This window comes from Aureococcus anophagefferens, assembly GCF_000186865.1.
Source record: "Aureococcus anophagefferens unplaced genomic scaffold AURANscaffold_73, whole genome shotgun sequence".
NCBI classification, from domain to species: Eukaryota; class Pelagophyceae; order Pelagomonadales; family Pelagomonadaceae; genus Aureococcus; species Aureococcus anophagefferens.
Genome location: NW_008705624.1, coordinates 55448 through 73231, shown reverse-complemented (window position 1 = coordinate 73231; position 17784 = coordinate 55448). Strand labels below are relative to the sequence as shown.

At 73.1% G+C, this 17784-nt stretch overlaps 4 protein-coding genes across 4 annotated transcripts; 3 read left to right on the top strand and 1 right to left on the bottom strand.

The window, feature by feature from the left end:
• Positions 1–1039: 1039 nt before the first annotated feature.
• AURANDRAFT_68205 (hypothetical protein) lies at positions 1040–2281 on the top strand (the record flags this gene model as incomplete). Its single annotated transcript, XM_009043844.1, has 1 exon — positions 1040–2281. One exon carries the CDS (start codon positions 1040–1042, stop codon positions 2279–2281), a length of 1242 nt encoding a protein of 413 aa, XP_009042092.1.
• Positions 2282–3685: 1404 nt separating this feature from the next.
• AURANDRAFT_68204 (hypothetical protein) lies at positions 3686–6283 on the bottom strand (the record flags this gene model as incomplete). The annotated part of the gene is made up of 2 exons (XM_009043835.1): positions 3686–5933; positions 6024–6283. 2 exons carry the CDS (start codon positions 6281–6283, stop codon positions 3686–3688), a joined length of 2508 nt encoding a protein of 835 aa, XP_009042083.1.
• A 1008-nt stretch (positions 6284–7291) lies between these two features.
• Positions 7292–11127, top strand: AURANDRAFT_68203 (hypothetical protein; the record flags this gene model as incomplete). The annotated part of the gene is made up of 2 exons (XM_009043845.1): positions 7292–8146; positions 8284–11127. 2 exons carry the CDS (start codon positions 7292–7294, stop codon positions 11125–11127), a joined length of 3699 nt encoding a protein of 1232 aa, XP_009042093.1.
• Positions 11128–11245: 118 nt separating this feature from the next.
• AURANDRAFT_68202 (hypothetical protein) lies at positions 11246–15275 on the top strand (the record flags this gene model as incomplete). The annotated part of the gene is made up of 3 exons (XM_009043846.1): positions 11246–12063; positions 12420–12503; positions 13976–15275. The coding sequence occupies 3 exons, from the start codon at positions 11246–11248 to the stop codon at positions 15273–15275; spliced, it is 2202 nt and encodes a 733-aa protein (XP_009042094.1).
• Between the last annotated feature and the right edge of the window lie 2509 nt (positions 15276–17784).

Sequence of the window (17784 nt, the reverse complement as noted above, 5' to 3'; positions counted from 1 at the left end):
GGAATAATCGGCTTTCTTCTGAACTTGAGAAGGTCGATTAGTCGGAAGGTTGGACCGATCATATCTTCGCCAATTTCATCGATGCTGTCCAGATTGAGTGGTAGACCATATCCGTTCAACAAATCACGAAGCGGCGAGCCAGGTCTGAAGCCCTGTCGGCTCAACCGCGGGCGCATCGGATCGAACAAAACACTCTCGGAGGTGTATGACCAGGCCGCGCAAATCAGGCCGTTAAGCGTCGTATCGTAGTCTGTTTGGTGCAGCACGATATGTTGATCATTGGCATCGCCGATCATGCCACCTTCGATATCACCCATATTCAAATACCGGAGTTGGACCATCGTCGAGAATTCGGCGGCGCGCTCGGCAACAGAGGTAGACAGTGGCACGAGGCATGATCCATCAGTCAGCGCTGCAGCGGTACGCTCGTCGACTTGGATGATCCCGGGTTTCTCGCCCTCGGATTCGCGAATCACCACTTCTTTCATCTGTCGCCCTAGCCGCACGCCGAGGCATCGGACGCCCGGTTCGATGCGAAGTACGCTCGTGCGCCGGAATACCTTCCGCCAGTGCTGCGTGGTGTTGGCGGGCGCGGGACCAAAATAGAGACCGAACAAGCGCCGCCAAGCGGGTTCATCGTCGAGGCGCATCATGTCGCGCGAGTTCTTGCAGCAGCTCTCCATGCGGAGCACTGCTTCGACCGGAGCGAAGGCAATTATTTGGTTCCGCACGTCGCGGGGAAGGGCGTTCGGGTCGAACAAGTAATGGCGCTGAGAAGCGGCGCCCCGCGCTCGCCTCGCCAGTCCCGCGAGCCTGCGGATGAGTGTTCGCAGAGCCCCGTGGTCCGATACTCTCTCGCCGTTGGCAAGCCGGGCCTCAAGAGATGCGGCGGCGTCCTCGAGAGGGCGGAGGATGCTGCCCGCCGCCGACTCCATGCCGGCTGCTTGCGGGTTTTAATGGAAAGCGTTGGCTTCAACCAAAAGCACAGCCCTGCACAGGGCTGTGCAGGCAGGGCGCATGGAGATCGCGTAGCTGCTCCATGCGATTGCTCACATGCGTGCTCGCGACGGCTGCCGCCTGGGACTCGCTCGAGTGGCTCGGCGGCGGCTTCCGAGGGCCGTCCTGCGCCGACAAGCGCTGGGTCGCGCTCTTCAACGAGACGCAGACGCGCATGCTCGCCGGCGTCATCGGTCCGCGCTTCGTCGTCGTGACGCCGCACAGCAAGGCGGGCCTCGGCAACCGCCTGCGGGCCGTGCGCGCGGGGCTCGCGCTGGCGGCTCTGACGAAGCGGTGCCTCGTGCTCGACTACTCGAGCCTCGACCCCGAGAACCGCGGCCGCCGCGCGGGAGAGTCGCGGTGGCTCGACGGCACGGAGCTCGACGTGCTCGCGCCGAACCTCGTGCGCTGGGACGCGGCGCGAACCCTCTACGAGGCGACGGCGAAGGTGCGGGGACGGGACGCCTGGACGCTGCCCATGAACGGCAAGGGCCTCGACGGCGGGAAGCTGCTCGCGTACAACGGCCTCGCGATGGTCGTCGCGGCCTGGAACCACGACCCGACGGCGAAGCTGCTGCGCGCGCCGGCGGTCCGGAGCGCCGCGGCGGCCGCGGGACTGGCGGACGACGACGGGGCGTCGCGCGGCTGCGCGCTCCGCGCGCTCTTCGCGCCGACGCCGGCGCTCGCGGCCGCGCTCGCGGCCGCGCGGGCGTCGCTGGGGCCCGGCGCGACCCTCGACGCCGCGGTGCACCTGCGCACGAACATCGAGTACGACCGGGGCTGGGGCCGCATGACCTGCCGCGACGTCGGCTGCTGGACGGACGTCGCCGCGGTCTTCTCGCGCTGCGCGCGCGCGCTCGCGCGCACCGCGACGACGCTCCTCGTCGCCGCCGACGACGACGGCCTCGTCGACGCGGCGCGCGCGCGCGCGCGCGCCGACTTCGGGGCCGCCGTCGCGCTGCCGGGCCGCGTCCGCCACCACAGCGGCATCTCGCGGGCGGAGAAGCAGCTCGCGCTCGAGGCGAGCCAGAGCCACGTCCTCGGCCACGGCGACGTGCTCGGCCCGCTGCTCGACATGCTGCTCATCGCGTCGGCGGACGCCTTCGTGGGCACGGCGGGCTCGTCCTTTTCGGAGCAGGCGCGCGACTGGGGCGGCTTCGGCGGCGACCGGAAGGCCGTCCTCTTCACGACGCCCTACGTCAAGAGCTACCAGGGCGACGCGGACAGCGCGCCCCTGCCGGCGACGCCGGCGGAGGCCGAACTTGCCTGTCGTAAGGTGACCTGACCGGTACCGGTGGTTTCGAAAAAACTAACATTAAAGTTGACGCGAAGTTCACGCGGGTCACCGCAGCGCCGGTGAGGGGTGGGGGAAAAGATAAGGTCGTGGTCGTGAAATTGGGGTCGGAGGGGGCGGTCGACGCCGGAGGCCGCGGAGTTACCCGCTCTTGCCCTTCTTCTTCGAGCTCATGGCGTCGTCGTCGCCGGCGGCGACGACGCTGCCGTCGTCCGCCGACGCGCCGTCGTCCGCCGCCGCCGCGTCGTCGTCGTCCTCGTCCGCGGAGGACACGGTGCACATCTTGCGGCAGTTCTTCGAGTCGGTGATGTCGGAGACGAGGTTCCCCTTCTTCGAGAAGTCGTCGGCGAGCTCGTCGACGATGGCCGTGAGGGACGCGAGGTTGAACCAGTACTGGTCCTCGTCGCCGTTCTTCACGCACGAGTTCTGGTCGACCGTCGTCGCGGGGCAGAGGCATGTGACGTCGCACTTTTTGTTCCACGAGTCGTCGAAGGAGCAGGGCGCGCCCATGCAGGACGTGTCCTCGGCGAGGCCGCCGAGCTTGCGCCGAGACGCCGCGTCGTCGCCGCCGCCGGCCGCGGCGGCGTCGTCGTCGCCCGCGGCCGCGGCGTCGTCGCCGGCGTCGTCGCCGTCGTCGTCCGACGCCGTGACGAGCGACAGCGAGCCGTACTGCGTGTCGTAGCCCGCCTCCTTGTAGAGCGTGCCGTCCGTGAGGGCGTCGCAGATGAGCGTGCGCGCCTTCTCGTCGCGGCCGTCGGCGACGGCCTGCACCGCGCGGCGGTACGTCTTCGACCCGATCAAGAGGGCCGTGGTCTTGTCGATCTGGAAGGAGCCCTTGCGGCCGCGGTAGATCTTGCAGCCGCAGGCCGCCGTGTCGTTGGTCAGGGACACGCAGGCCGCGTTGTGGCAATAGGCGAAGGTCTGGTCCCGGCACTCGACCGTCGCCGACACTCCCTCGTCGATCAAAAGGCGCGCGATCTTCTTCTTCGAGTCGACGGACCGAAGGTTCATGAACTGGCCCTCCCCATCGGTGGACCGAAGCACGGCGACCGTCGCACTGAGCACGGCGCAGGCGCCAAGGGCCAGAGCGACGAACCGAGCACTGCGCTCCATCTTGTGTTGTAGAAGCTGAGCCACCTGAAAAAAGGCAGTATCTCCTGGATATCCAGGGTTGCGTGGCCAGGAAAGCGCGCCGACGATGCAGAGAGAGCACGAGACGTGCGTGCGAGAGATGAAGTTGAATTGCGTGGTTTTAATTAGAGCGCGCCCGTCTTCGGCCCAGCAGACCTCCCAGCCGGCGGCGGCGCATCCGGCCGACCGCCGCCGGCACGGCGACGCCCGCTTCGAGCCTCGCGCCCTCCCCGTGTATGCGCCGGTCTTAGGCCCCCGGCCCTCCTAGGACGCCTCGACGTCGATGCCGTCGGTCTCGCTGGAGAGCGCGTCGTTGAGGGAGCCGACGACGTCGAGCTCGTCCTCCTCGTCGAGGACGTCGTCGTCATCGTCGTCGTCGTCGTCGTCGTCGTCGTCGTCGTCGTCGTCGAGGTCGTCGTCGTCGTCCGCGTCCGGCGCGCCGCCGGCGGCCTTGTCCGCGGCGAGCGCGGCGGCCTTGAGCTCGGCCTTGCGCGCGTCGTCAGCGTCGAGGCGCTCGACGTAGTCGGCCTTGCGGCGGCCCGACACGGGGAGGCCCCGGTCCCGGAGGAAGTCCTTGAGGAGCTTGACCGTGTACTTGGTGTAGTCCGTGACCTCGCCCTCGACGGGCATCGCCAAGGGCTGCTTCTTCGCCTTGGGCGCGGCGGCCTTCCGCCGCCGCTTCGTCGACGGGTTCAGCTCCTCGAGGGTCAGGCGGAGGCACGGCGGCAGGCGGTCGTCGTACTCGGGCTCGCCCGCCTCGAAGACGGGCGGCAGCCACTGGAAGCCCATGAGGTCGAGGAACCGCTTCCGCTCCCCAAAGTGCGCGTCGAAGGTGCGTTGCTGGTCCCGGACCTCGTTGACCCAGCGCCCGAGGGGCGATGCCCGCAGGGGGAAGGGCCAGGGGTCCTCGTCGGGCACGACGAAGTCCCAGTCGACGTTCACCGTGCCCTTGATCTTCGAGTGGCTGAAGAGGCACGCGAGGAACGCGTCCCACTGGAGCCCCTCGACGTAGACGTCGCGGTCGCCCCAGTCGAAGCCCAGCCCGTCGAGCGCCGCCCGCCGCGCCGGGTCGTCCCAGGCCGCGACGTCGCCGACGCGGAGCGCCTCGACGACGGCGCCGAGGCCTAAACCCCGGCACCGCTCGGGCCACGGCGCGCCGCCGTCGAGGCCGCCGAAGCGCTCCTCGGCCTCCAACGCCTCCAGGTCCGCCAGGCTCGGCTCGTCGCCCGCGGCCAGCAGCAGCGCCTCGACGGTCTCGAGCGTCTCCGCCGACGGCGCGTCGAGCGCGCCGACGAGGTCCGCGTCCGCCGCGTCCTCGCCGCCCTTGGCGTCCTTCGCCGACGACGACAGGAACGCCGCGAGGGCCGCGTCCAGGTTCTCCGCCTCCTCGGACTCGGCGTCGCCCTCGCCCTCCGCGGCCTCGGCGACGTCCGGCACGACGAAGTCCAAAGGCACGGAAAAGTCGCCGTAGCGCGCCGCGTACTCGCGGAGCGCGTCGACGACGTCCGCAAAGTCGTAGCCGCCGTCGAACTCGTCGAAGGCGAAGCCGTCGCGCAGGCACCGCTCCAGGTCCGCCGCGGGCACGAGCGTCTCGTCGAGGAAGTCGCACGACAGCGGCACGACGCGCTTGCCCACGTCCTCCTCCTCGACCTCCTCGACGGCGCCCCAGGCGTCGCCGTTGCTCAACAGCACGGCGTCGAGGATGGACCCGGACCGCTCGGGCTCCGCCTCGACGTTGAGCTGGAGGCCCAGATCCAGCAGCCGCTGGCGCCGCTCCGGGTGCCGCTTGAGGAACGTGCCGTGGGACCGGATGGCGTTCACGCGGCTCCCGAGCTTCATCTCCCAGGCGTCCTCGGGCCAGGGCGCCTCACTGGGCACGACGAAGGTCTGGGGCACGTTCACGTGGCCCTTCTCGGCCTTGTAGGCCGACAGCGCCTCGTAGACGATCTCGAAGCGCCGCGTCGTCGACGACTTCGCGCCCGCGACCTTGGGCGCCGCCGCCGGCGCCTCGGGCTCCGCGGGCCTCCGCATGACGCCGAGGCGCGCGAGCTCCGCGACGCGCTTCGCGATCGTCTCCTCGCCGACCGTCGCCGCGTCGAAGTAGGGCACGTCCGACTCCTTGATCGTCTGGAGCCGCGACCCCAGCGGCAGACCCCGGCAGGCCGGCGGCCAGGGGTCCACGCGGGGCACGACGAAGTTCGCGCTCATGGACACGCTCCCGTCGTGGAGCTCCTTGTAGCTCTCGAGCGCCTCCATGAGCACCTCGAAGGGCTCGAGCGGCTCGTTCGCGGCCGACGACGCGCTCGACGGCCGCCGGAGGCGCCACTCGAAGCCCAGCGCGTCGAGCTTCTGCCGCCGGCCCTCGTCGGCGACGTAGCGGCCCGTCGCCCGGATGCTCGCGACGCGCTGCCCGAGCTTGAGGCCCCGGCACTTCTCGGGGAAGCCCGTCCCGTCCTCCTCGGGCACGCAGAACCGCGTCGGCACGCGCAGGTCCCCGTTCGTCGCCTTGTACCTGGGCGATGGCGGGTGCGGCGCGGCGGGGGAGGGGGGGTCCGGGCGGCGCGCGAGTTGCGGCCGCGGAAGAGTTCGCGCGGGGGGGGACGCGGCCGCGCGCGCTTCGAGCGCGCAGAGGAGCGTGTCCCACTCCGCGGCGTCCTTGGGCAGGTCGTCGCCCTGCGTCTCCTGCTCGGACCCGGCGTCCTCGACGACGTCCGTCGCCATGCTCGACACGACGACGCCGCGGGCGTCGGCGCGGGCGGCGGGCCACCGGCAGGCGCCCCGCGGCGGCGCCGCGCGGTACGAGAGCTGCAGCGGCTCCGCCGGCATCAGCATCAGCGCAACGATTGCGCACGCGCGCGCCATCATTAGTTCAGGCGTTGAGGACCTCTTCAGGCGTCCATGCCCTGTGTCGCCGCTTGTCTCGAGGCGCGCGGCCTTCAACGCCAAGCAGCCGAGGCGGCCTTCAACACTGCCCCCGCGCCGGCACCACGTCCTCTGATGCACAACTTACGCCTCGAGCAGACTCCGGAGCGGTCGCCTCGGCGTCGGGGTTTTGCGGAGCGTGGAGAGCGGCGACTCCGTCACGGCGGTCGTGAAGAGGAGGTCGCAGCGCACGGTCACGGCGGTTTGACCGGCGGCGGCGAAGCCCGCGCTGCCCCAGCTCGTGCGGACGCCGGGCGCCGCGCGCCGGCCGAAGACGACGACGTCGCTGCGCCAGGCCTCCGCCGGGCCGCCGCGCTCGTCGCTGAGGATCGAGAGGCGGAATTTCAAGGGCACGCGGTCGCCGCGGCCCAGGTAGCGGAGGAAGACGGCGACCGCGGCGCCGCGCGGCTCCACCTCCAACTCGAAGCGCTCGCCGCCGCGGCAGAAGGCGTCGCTGCGCCCGCGCGTCGCCGTCCAGACGAAGGGCTGCTGCCAGCGCTCGCTCGCGGGCGCCCAGGTGGGATCTTTCGCGCCGCCCTTGGCGAAGAGGAAGCTCAGCGGATTCTCGCGTCGGCGCTTGGGCCGCTGCTGCGCCGCGCGCGCGCTGGAGCGCTGCCGGTCGCCGGCTTCGTCCGGAGCGCGCTGGAGCGGGCACTCGACGAGTGCGGCCATGGCCCCCTTTCGCAAAATTTTCAACGAGGTGTTGCAAGTTGTAGCCGGAATGCAAACCACTCCATCATCCAACGTTTGGGCAGCCCACGCTTTCAAAGCCTAGGGCAACTGCGGCGTCGTTCGGGGGGGGCAGCGTCGCGCCGCGGCACGCGCAAACCCACAACCGCAAGCGCCAGCACCGCAACAACAGCAACGCGCCTCGCACCGTCACACGCAAGCCGCAGCTACCGCGAGCGACGCTGTTCCAAAACGAAGAAGTAAGTGAAGAAGCGAATCATGGACGACGACGACGACGAGGACCCGTACAACTTCGACCTCGCCGGGGACGACGACCTCGGCTACGGCGACGACGACAGCGCGAGCATGAGCTACTCGCCCGCGCGGCGCGCGCCGGCCGCGCGGCCCGCGCCGGAGTCGAAGAAGGCGCCCGTCGGGCGGGGCGCGCGGCCGGCGTCGACGGCCGAGGCGCCCGCCAAGGGCGGCGGCTCGTCGGCGAGCGACATCCTCGCCAAGGCGTCGGCGATGCTGAGCAAGAAGCCCGCGAGCTACGGCGGCGGCCGCCGCGCGGCCGAGAAGGAGTCGACCGTCGACGACATTTTAGCGGGCCTGAGCTCCGACGGCGACGAGAGCGAGGCGTCGCGGCCCCGCGGGCTCACGCGCCAAACCTCCACGCTCGGCCGCGGCGCCGCGCCGCGCGCGGGGTCGCGGTCCTTCGACCTCGGGTCCCTCGGCGGGAGCGACTCGAACGACCAGTCGCAGTCGTTCGACCAGGGGTCCCTCGACAAGCCGCGGCCGACGATCTCGCCGTCGCCCGAGGCGGACCGGCGCCGGCTGCGCGACGAGACGCGAATAGGCCGGGGCCTCGGCGACATGCCCAAGCTGGGGCTCGCGCGGAAGAGCGTCTACGGCGACGTCCGCACCGCGAGCGGCCTCGGCGCGCCGGACCCGGCGCGCTCGCCGGACCCGGAGCCCGCGGCCCGCGAGGGCGGCACGCGCTGGCGCGAACTGGAGGACGCGCCCCTCACGGCGACGACCAAGGGCGACCTGAGCAGCAGCCGCCGCGGCACCGTGCGGTCCAGGGCAGCAAAAGAGAGCGAAATTCCCAACTTCAAAGGCTCCTATCTCGGCCATGTTCCACTCGTTTCGGCTAATTTTTGGACGAGCGATCATCTCTCGGAACGGCCTCGAAGCGTGGATGCTTTTTTTGGAACGCGCGCGCGCGAAAAACTCACATTGAAGCGACGTTGACTCTCTCTTTTGCTGCCCAGGTGCGGTCCATCAACGACCTCAACGACGCGCGCGCGGAGGAGCGCGCCGGCGCGCCGCCGACGCGCGACAGCGAGTCGACCTTCGACTTCGGGGGCCGCGGCGACGACGTCGACGAAGCAGACGACGACGACCTCGCCGGCGACCTCGGCGGCGGCGGTGCGCTCGAGGCCGCCGCGGAGCGCGCGTTGCTCCGGTCGCCCGAGGGTTTAGGAGCGGCGTCGGCCCTGCCGCGGCGCGCCGTCGAGAACTCGTCGCCGCCCCGGGGGAAGCCCGCGGAGCGGCCCGGCAAGCCGGGCGCGGCGCGGCGCACCGTGTCCTTCGACGGCGACGGCGCGCCGAGCTCCGACGCGGCGCCGCTACACTCCTCCGGCGGCAGCCCCGGCGGCGCCCTCGAGGAGTCGCTGGCGGAGGACGACAGCGACGGCGACCGCACGGTGGGCCAGCGCGACGCCGCCGGCTCGTCCGACTCCGGCGAGAACTACGAGGGCGAGTCCGTCGCCGACGACGACGACGCCGCGCCCAATGCGCCGAACGTGCGGTCCTTCTCCGACCTCGCCGCCGTCGCCGCGCCCGAGTCTTCGGACGGCGACGACGACGCCGAGGAGTACAGCGACGAGTTCGGCAACGAGAGCCCCGCGTCGCGGTCGCCGCGGTCCGGGCCCGAGCCGCCGCGCGGCGCCGCGCCGCTCGGCCCGCCGGCGGCGGCGGGCCCGCCGCCGGCGCGACTCGCGACGCCGCCGTCGAGCGTCGCCGCGCGGGCCACGGCCGGCGCCGTCGTCCGCTCCTTCGACGACCTCGCGCTCGCTGTTGCTGATGAGCCTGTGCTGGCTGCTGCACCCACACCCACAGCCGCGCCGGACCCCGCCGCCGACGCCAAGGTCGACGAACACACGGCGCGGGAGCTGCGGCGCGAGGCGAAGCACGCGCGCGCCGCGCGCGAGGCCGCGGGCCGCAACGCGGACCTCACGGACTCCGAGGACAACGAGCGCGGCGACGAACGACCGCCGGCGGCGGCGGCGAAGACGCGCAGGGTCCGGAGCCACGCGGGCCACGTCTTCTTCACCGTGCGCCTCGGCCTGCTGGCCATCGAGCACCTCGACGGCACCGCGCGCGACGTCTTCGTCGCCGACGTCGCGGCGGCGCTCGGCGTGTCGCGGCGGAGCGTCGACATCGTCGGCGCGCGCGAGTCGCTCGCGGGCGACGGCTCCGTGCTCGAGGCGCGCGTCGCCGTGCGCGGCGGCGCGGACGCGCGGGCGCTCGGCGCGGCCATCGCGCGGTGCCCGCGGCTCCTCGTGCCGCGCGCGGCGCCCGACTTTCGGATGGCGTCCTACGTGGGCTGCGTGCGCGTCCGCGGCGACGACGGCGAGGTCCACTTCGACTTCGCCGAGGGCGCGGCGCCGCGCGCGGCGACGGCCGACGCGGGCGCGCCGCGCGCGCGCGTGACGACGCACGACGCGGCGACGGGCGACGCGGACGAGGACGAGCTCCGCGCGCGGCCCGACGGCGAACTCGCGGGCTTCGCGCGGTGCCGCGAGGTCGCGACGCAGTTCAGCGGCAACCACGCGGGCATCCAGGCGGACCTGCGGCCGCCGGGCCTGGCGGGGACGGCGGCCTACGTGCCGCTCCTCGCGGCCGCGCCCCGCGAGGCACCGCCCGCGCTCCCCTTCGACGCGTCCGCCGCGCCGCCGCGGTCGCCGACGTTCCTCATCGACAACGCGGCGTCGCTCGCGCACGCGGACGACGCGACGCTGGCGAACATCGCGCGCGCGTACGTCGCGCAGGCTTCCGCCGCGCGCGACGCGCGCCGGGCCGCGCCGCGGCCGCCGCCGCCGGGGCCCCTCTTCGGCTCCTACCCGCCGCCGCCGCCGACCTTCGCGGCCTACCGCCCGCCGCCCGCGCCGCTCCCGGCGCCCGCGCCGCCGCCGGACGTCGCCAAGACGCCGCGGACGCGCGACGACGCCGCGGAGAAGGAGAACGCGCCGGCGCCGCCGCCGAACGAGAGCGAGCCGCCGGCGGACGGCGCGCCCGCGGCCGCGCCGCCGCGGCCGCCGACGCCGCCGCGGCCGCCGACGCCGCCGCGGCCCGACGCCGCGGCGCCGCCGCCGCCCGCGCCCTACGGCCACGGCCCCTACGGGCCGCCGCCGCCGCCGCCGCCCTACGGCTACGGCTACGCGCACCCGCCCTACGGCTACCACCCCTACGGTCCGCCGCCGCCCTACGGCTACGCGCCCTACGGCTACGCGCCGCCCTACGGCGCGCCGCCGCCGCCCGGCGCGTACGCGCCGCCGCCGCCGCAGCGGCGGCCCGAGACGCCCGGCCCGGCGCCGCCCGGCGGCCACCGCGCGGCCGCGGCCGACCCGGAGGCCGAGCGGCTCCGCGCGCAGCTCTTCTCGCTCGCGGACCAGCACCTCGCGGAGCTCCACGCGGAGCGCGCCGCGGGCACGACGGCGCTCAACGCGCCCGACGCGGCGCTGCCGCAGATGCTCGCGGCCCAGGCGGACCTGAGCCGCCAGCTCGAGGGCCTGAGGGCCAAGCTCGCGGAGTCGCGCGCGACGTACGACGCCGCGCGCGCGCGGCCGCCGAGCACCGAGGCGCACCACACGCTCGCGGCGACGCAGGAGTACATCGACACGCACCGGCCGGCGCCGCTGCCCTACTGGAAGGCCTACATGAGCGTCGACGCGTCCCTCACCGAGGAGGAGGCGCGCCAGCTCGCCTTCGACGACGTCAAGCACAAGCGCGGCGCCGCCGCGCCCGTCTCCGCCGTCGCCGCGACGACCGCGTCCGCCGCCGCGGGGCCCGACGGCCCGGACGGCGGCGTCGGCGAGGCGAAGGAGGGCTAAGTGCCGGCCTCCAAAGGCATGTTGAATAGAAGTTGAACTTCGTTGATAAAAACCACAATCGTCTCCCGAGCTCTCGACCGCAGCGCGAAGAGCGCGAGCGTCGCGCGCCAAGCTCACAATGGCTCCTCTCCGCCACTTCATCACGGGCGACTTCGAGAAGCGCACGGTGTTCCTGCCGGACAAGGAGTACGGCCTCGCGCTCGACGCCCTCGTCAAGGGCTGCGCCGACGTGCTCATCACGTCCGGCGCGGGCCCGTCGCTGCGCATCCTGCTGGGCAAGCGCCGCGTGGAGCCCCAGCCGGACTGGTGGTTCGTCGGCGGGCGCACGCGGCCCGGCGACACGCCCGCCGAGGGCGCGGCGCGCAACGTGAAGCGCGAGCTCGGGCTCGCGCTCGACCCGGCCCGCTTCGCGGCCGTCGGGACCTACAGCTTCGTCTGGCGCCTCCGCGCGCAGGCGCCCGCGACGAACGGCACCGCGGACGTCTCCACGGTCTTCGAGCTCCACCTCGCCGACGACGAGGCGGCGGACCTGTCGCCGGCGCGCTTCGACGCCGAGGAGTACGCCGACGCCGCCTGGACGCGGCCCGACGCCGTGCTCGCCGGCGACTACCACCCGGCCCTGCAGCAGGCCGTCCGCGACCTCCTCGCGCGCCGCGCCTACGGGGCCCTGCGCGACGCGGCCGCCGACGCGAGCGCGGGCGCGGGCGCCGTCGCGGCCGCCGCGACGGCCTACGTCGCCTGGCGCGAGTCCGCGCCGACGGACGGGTGCAAGGTCCGCTTCGAGGACGGCGCGTACGTCTTCGTGGACCCGGCGACGGGCGCCGCCGCGCCGCGGCCGGCGACGGGCGCCGCCTACTGGGCGCGCTGGAAGCTCCTCGCGGACGCGCGGGGCGCCGCCGCCCCGCGCTGGGGCCTCGCGGTCCTCGGGCTCGCGGCGTTCGTCGCGGGGCGCTACTCCGCTCGCGGCTAAACTTGCGTTACCCCGCCTCGTCGGGGGCCGGCGGTTCCGGGGGCGGCGGCTCGGAGACGGGGATGGCGACGGCCTTCTTCTTCTTCTTCTTCTTCTTCTTCGGCGCGGCGGCCTCGGCCGCGGCGATGGCCGCCTGCTCCTTCTGGTACGTCTGCCACTCCTTGAACGTGAGGTTGTGGTTCTTCTCCGCCTTGAGGAGCGTCGCCTCGCGGCGCACCGTGTCGTCGCACTCCTCCGGGTCGATGAGGCGCCCGCCCATGAGCGCCGCGACGCACTTGAGCGCCTGGTACGTGATCTCGTGGCCCCCGCGGCACTTGCGCAGGTCGACGCGGTGGCAGCCGGCGCGCTTCACCGTGACGCGGCAGCACTGCGCGACGATGAAGGGCACCATGGCGTCCTCGTCGCCGTGCGCTAACAGCACGGGCACCTGGCGCGCCTTCTCGCGGAGCTTGTGCTTCGGGAGGAAGAGCGACGCCGGCGAGAGGAGGACGCAGCCGCCGGGCGTGCCCCGGACCTCGGGCCCGAGAGACTTGAGCGCCTCGAAGGCGAGCGTCGCGCCCTGGTCGAAGCCGCCGAACCAGACCTTGTCCGGCGGGAGCTGCGTCATGTCGGACACGCCCTGGAACATGTCGACGAGGGCGTCCCGCGCCGTCTCGACCTCGGGCGGGTGGTGGGGCTCCTGCTCCTTCGTCAGGCCCCGCTTGATGATCATGTCCTCGCCGAAGTAGATCTGCTGCGTCAGCGACGCTTTGATTTTCTCGAACTCGCCGGCCTCGCCGGCCTTGGGCGGCGGCGGCGGCGGCCACCACGATCGAAGCGTCTGGCCGTCGACGTCGCCGCCGACGTAGGGCGCGTCCGGGAGGAAGACGGCCGTGTCGGAGCCGAGGCCGTGCTCGACGATCAAAGACCACGCGACCTTGAGCAGCTCGTTGGAGTTGGAAGCGGCGCCGTGGCAGAGCACGAGCGCGCGGATGGGCTGCTTGGAGACGGCGACGATCTTGCAGGCGAGGCCGCCGACCTCGCCCTCGCGGATGCGCACGCCCGCGCCGAGGTCCTCCTCCCGCAGCACGAGCGCCGTCGCCGCGAGCCTGACCAGCGCGCGCTGCTCGCTCGGCGGCACGGGGCCCTCCAGATTCACGAGCACCTTGGCGCTCACCCAGCCGGCGTGCGGCGCGCCGAGCCGGCAGCGCACCGTGCCCTCCTGCTTCTCCGCGGAGAGCAGCGTCCGGGTTTCCAACACCCGGACCTCCGTCTCCGGCGCGACGACGCCCGCCTGGTCGCTGTCGAGCTCCTTGCCCCGGCGCAGGACCGCGCCCTTCTTCCCGCAGACGCGGTGGAGCACGCCCGCCGGGCCGTCGTCGTCGTCGTCGCTGTAGAGCACCTCCGGCGCCGGGCCCACCTGCTCCGCCTCCTCCTCCGGCTCCGAGTCCAGCAAGTCCTCGTCGTCGACCTCCTCCTCGACGATGAGGTCGCCCATGTCGTCGTCGCTGTCCGCCATGGTCGTCGCTGGGCTGCGGCGCGCGCCGCGGGCTGCCTCACTCACTCGATCATAGGCCACCCGAGCTGAGAGAGCTGCAACTTGCCCAAGATGCAGCTCAACGAAATCGGCGACGACTCACTCCCACCCGTCGAGTGGACCCGCCGCGCAACACCTCGCCGCCGCCGCGTCGTCATGCCGCAGTCGGCGCAGGCCGCCCCCCCGAGCGCCCTGCACGCCGCCCGGTGCCGGCACGCCGTGCGTCAAGGCCTCAAGCTTCTGGCCGTCGTGGTGTTGGCGGTCGTCGTCGGCGTCTCGGTGCTCGACCAGCGGCGGGTGTCGCAGCGCAACGTTCGGTCACACGTCTTCTCGTCGAGCCACCCTCCCGGCCACGCCCGCAGAGAAGAGACCGAGGCGCGCAAGGCCAACAAGGCGGCCGGCGATGCCGCGTTCGCGGACGACGACGACGACGACGACGACGACGACGACGACGACGACGACGACGAGCAGATGGAGCGCGCCCCGATGCCGTGGCCGACGCCCCGGCCGACGCCCGCGCCCCGGCCCGCGACGGCGCCGCCGACGCATCGGCCCACGCCCCGGCCCGCGCCCCGGCCTGCCGGCCCCGAGGAGGAGTGCTTTGCGCTCCAGGCGACGCACGGCGTCAAGCCCGCCATGACCTGGGGCACCCTGGACCGCAATCCGTCCTCGTTCCGCCGCTGGAAAGAACTCGGCTGCGGCGGCGTCGTCGAGCGGGCGGCGAACGCCGCGGCCGACGCGGCGGCCGACGCGGCGCGCGAGGTCTGCCCCAAGTCCGCAGACCCGAAGCCGCTCATCGCGGTCTGCTCCGGCACGACGACGCGCCAGAAGGGCGGCTGGATCACCCCGCGGCCCGGCCACCTCGAGGACCTCGCGGCGTTCCAGTACCTGCTGCCGTCGTTCAAGCGGACCGCCGAGTGCGGCTTCCGCTACCTCGTCGTGCTCGCCTACGACGTCGGCGACCAGTTTTGGGACCGGGGCGACGGCGTCGCCCGCGCGCGCGCGTGGTTCGAGGCGTCCATCGCGACGCCGCTCGCGGCCGCGAATATGGACGTCGAGCTCCGCTTCGTGAAGGTCGACAACGCGGTTAAAAAGCCGGGCCCCGTCTTCGCCGCGATGACGCGAGCCGCCTACGCGGCTTGGAAGGCCGACTACATCTACCGCGTCAACGACGACACGGAGTTCAAGACCAAGTGGGCGCGGCCCTTCGTCAACGCGCTCGCGTCCATGGGCAACGTCGGCGCCGTCGGCCCGCTCTGCCGCCAGGGCAACACGGCGATCCTCACGCACGACTTCACGCATCGCACGCACATGGACATCTTCGACGGCGCCTACTACCCGCCGGAGCTCAGCGACTGGTGGATGGACGACTGGATCACGGGCGTCTACGGCAGTTTGCGCACGCTCATGGGCGACCGCGTCGAGGTAATCCACCACACGGGCAAGCACGGCCAGCGCTACGCCGTCGACTTCGCCCACGAGAAGCTCGTCAAGCAGCTCATCGCCGCGGGCCACGCCCGGGTCGAATCCTTCGTCGCCGCGCGCGACGCGCCGCCCCCCGGGAACCCGCCGCCGAGCTTTCGGCGCTTCCGCCTCAAGTCGCACGGCGGCTTCCAGCGGCGGCGCCGCCTCCGAGCCGCCGGCCGCGACTCGGTCTCATAGCGCCTCCCTGTAAGTACGCCACTCGCAGAGGATATGGGTTCGCACGAATTATGTGTCCAGGCTCATGTAGGCCTCGAGCTTCGCGGAAGAAATCAGCGCGTTGACGCAGAGCCGCGCGTCGCGCCGCGTGCCGAGGAAGGCGACGAGCTCCGCGAGGTCCCAGGCCAGGACCTCGCAGGCGTCGACGGCCGTCGCCGTCGACAGGTCGGCGGCGACGTCGCCGAGGGGCGGCGGCGAGAAGGACCGGCGGCGCTTCGGCGGCGCGCGCGGCGACGCCGCCGCGGCCTCGGGCGCGGCGTCGAGGTGCTGCGCGAGCAGGTCGCCGTGGAGCAAGGACCCCGGCGGCACGATCCGCGTCGAGCCGTCCTCGGGCCGCGTCACGACCGCGGCGCCGTCGCAGAGGAGGCCCACGCGGCGGGACGGGAGCGGTTCGCCGGGCGCGAGCGCGGCCCAGGTCGGCGCGAGCGCGTCGCCCCCCGCCAGCAGCTCCGCGAGGTGCTGCGCGTCGATCTGCAACCCTCCGGCGCGCTGGAGCACGCGCGCGGCGAAGAGCTCGCGGTCGCTAAAAGGCCGCGGCGGCGCCGCACTCCGGTACCGCTCGAGCGCGAGGTACGCGCTCGCGGCGCCCGTCGCCGCCGCCTGCGCCGCGGACCAGACGAACGAGCTCCAGATGCGCGGCGGCCGAAAATAGAAGAAGCAGGCCTGGAGGGACGTGCCCAGAAAGGACACGAGGAACAGCGCGAGCATGTCGTCGATGGCAAAGCTTCCGGTGATCAGCACCTGCGACCCGTTGCCGACGACGGACGATGCGTCGAGCGCGACGCCGACCAGGAAGGCGGCGACGGCGACGCCCGCGAGGACGTGGCGCGCGCGCAGGGAGCGGCGCGCGCGGCGGTCGCGCGCGGCGTCCGCCGCGGGCCGCGTCGTCGCGGCCGCGTCGCGCGCGGCCGCCGACTCCGTGCGGCGGCGCGGCGGCGGCGCCTCGAGGGCGTCGAAGGAGAGCGTCTGGCGGTAGAGCGTCGCGCGCTCCGAGCTCTCGCCGCGCACAAAGTCGACGACGGCCCGGAGCGAGTCCGCGCGGCGGCGCCGCATCGAGCCCGCCCGCGGCCGCGCGGGCGGCGACGCCGGGGCGACCTTGCGGGCGAAGAGCCCGGCGACGAGCGCGCGGAAGCCCGTCGTCCGCCGGCCGCGCCGCGAGTCCGTCGGCACGATCGGAGGCGCCGCCGAGCTCCGCGCGACGCTCTCCTCGCGCTCCATCTTCGCGTAGAGGTCGATGGCCACGGCCTCGCGGAAGGCGTCCAGCAGCTCCGCGTCGCCCCGGAGCGCGCGCGCGAGCGCGCGCACGGGCCACGCGAGGCACGTCGCGCCCTCGGCGCCGTCCGCGCGCGCGAGTGCGACGTCGGCGACGTCGCGCGACGCCTCGCAGGGCCGCGTGCCCGCGACGGCGTGCGACAGGCTCGCCTCGCCGACGAAGGAGCCCGGGTGCGCCTGGAAGACGGCGACGCCGTCGGCGTTGAACGCGTCGACGCCTGTGGGGGGTCGCGGGTCGCCGGATGTCTCTCGAATATCACGGAGCGCGACGGTTACGCGGCTTCCCTCGAACGACGGCACGGCCGCGGGACGCCGGCCGGCGCCGCCCTCGACGACGAAGTAGAGGCGCTCGGACTCGCCGCGGTCCAGCAGCGCGACGGTGTCGCCCGGCGCGACGGTCACCCAGGCGGCGCCGCAGCGCCGCAGCACGCGCGCGATCTTCCGCGACGGCACGGCGTCGAAGCACCGCTGCGCGAGCGACAGCGCGAGCAGCTCGCGCTCGCTGAAACTCACGGGCGCCGCGTCGAGGTAGAAGAGCTTGACGACTTGCGTGGCGTTGATGCACGCCTGCAGAAAGTCCCAGAACGCGAAGATGAGCACCGGCGGCCGCTGGAGCAGGAAGAACACGACCTGCGACACGGCGGACGCCAGCGCCACGGGCTGCAGCCGATACGGGTTCACGAAGAAGTAGACCAGCAGCGCGCTGCCCTGCGATGCATTGCCCAGCACCGCGTCCCACAGCGGCGGGAGGATGGGGCTCATCTACGGAATTACCACAGCATCATCGCAAAATCGGACAGCACCTCGACGGCACCTAAGCGCGTTGAACTCTGCAACGCGGTGCGAAGACTGCTCGCGCGCGCACGCATGCATGGGCGGTTCTTGCGCGCGGGCGCGCGCGCCGGCCGGCTGGCCGTGCGGCCGCGCGGCGGCGGCCACCATCGATCGGCGTGCGCCGCCTCCTTCCAGGTCGCAGTGGCGCCGCACTTCGAGCCCGTGGTGACGCCCGCGACGCTCTCGGCGCTGGCGACCACCGCTCGATGCGTCGGCGTCGGCGAGGAAGGTGCGCACCCGCGCGCGCGCGCGGGCGTCGCTCTTTTTCTTTTGACGCGCGCGATCGCCGCAGGCGCGTCCGCGGTGACGGCCGTCGGCGTCGGCGGCGACGACGACGACGGACGCTAGCATCGGGCCGCGCCTG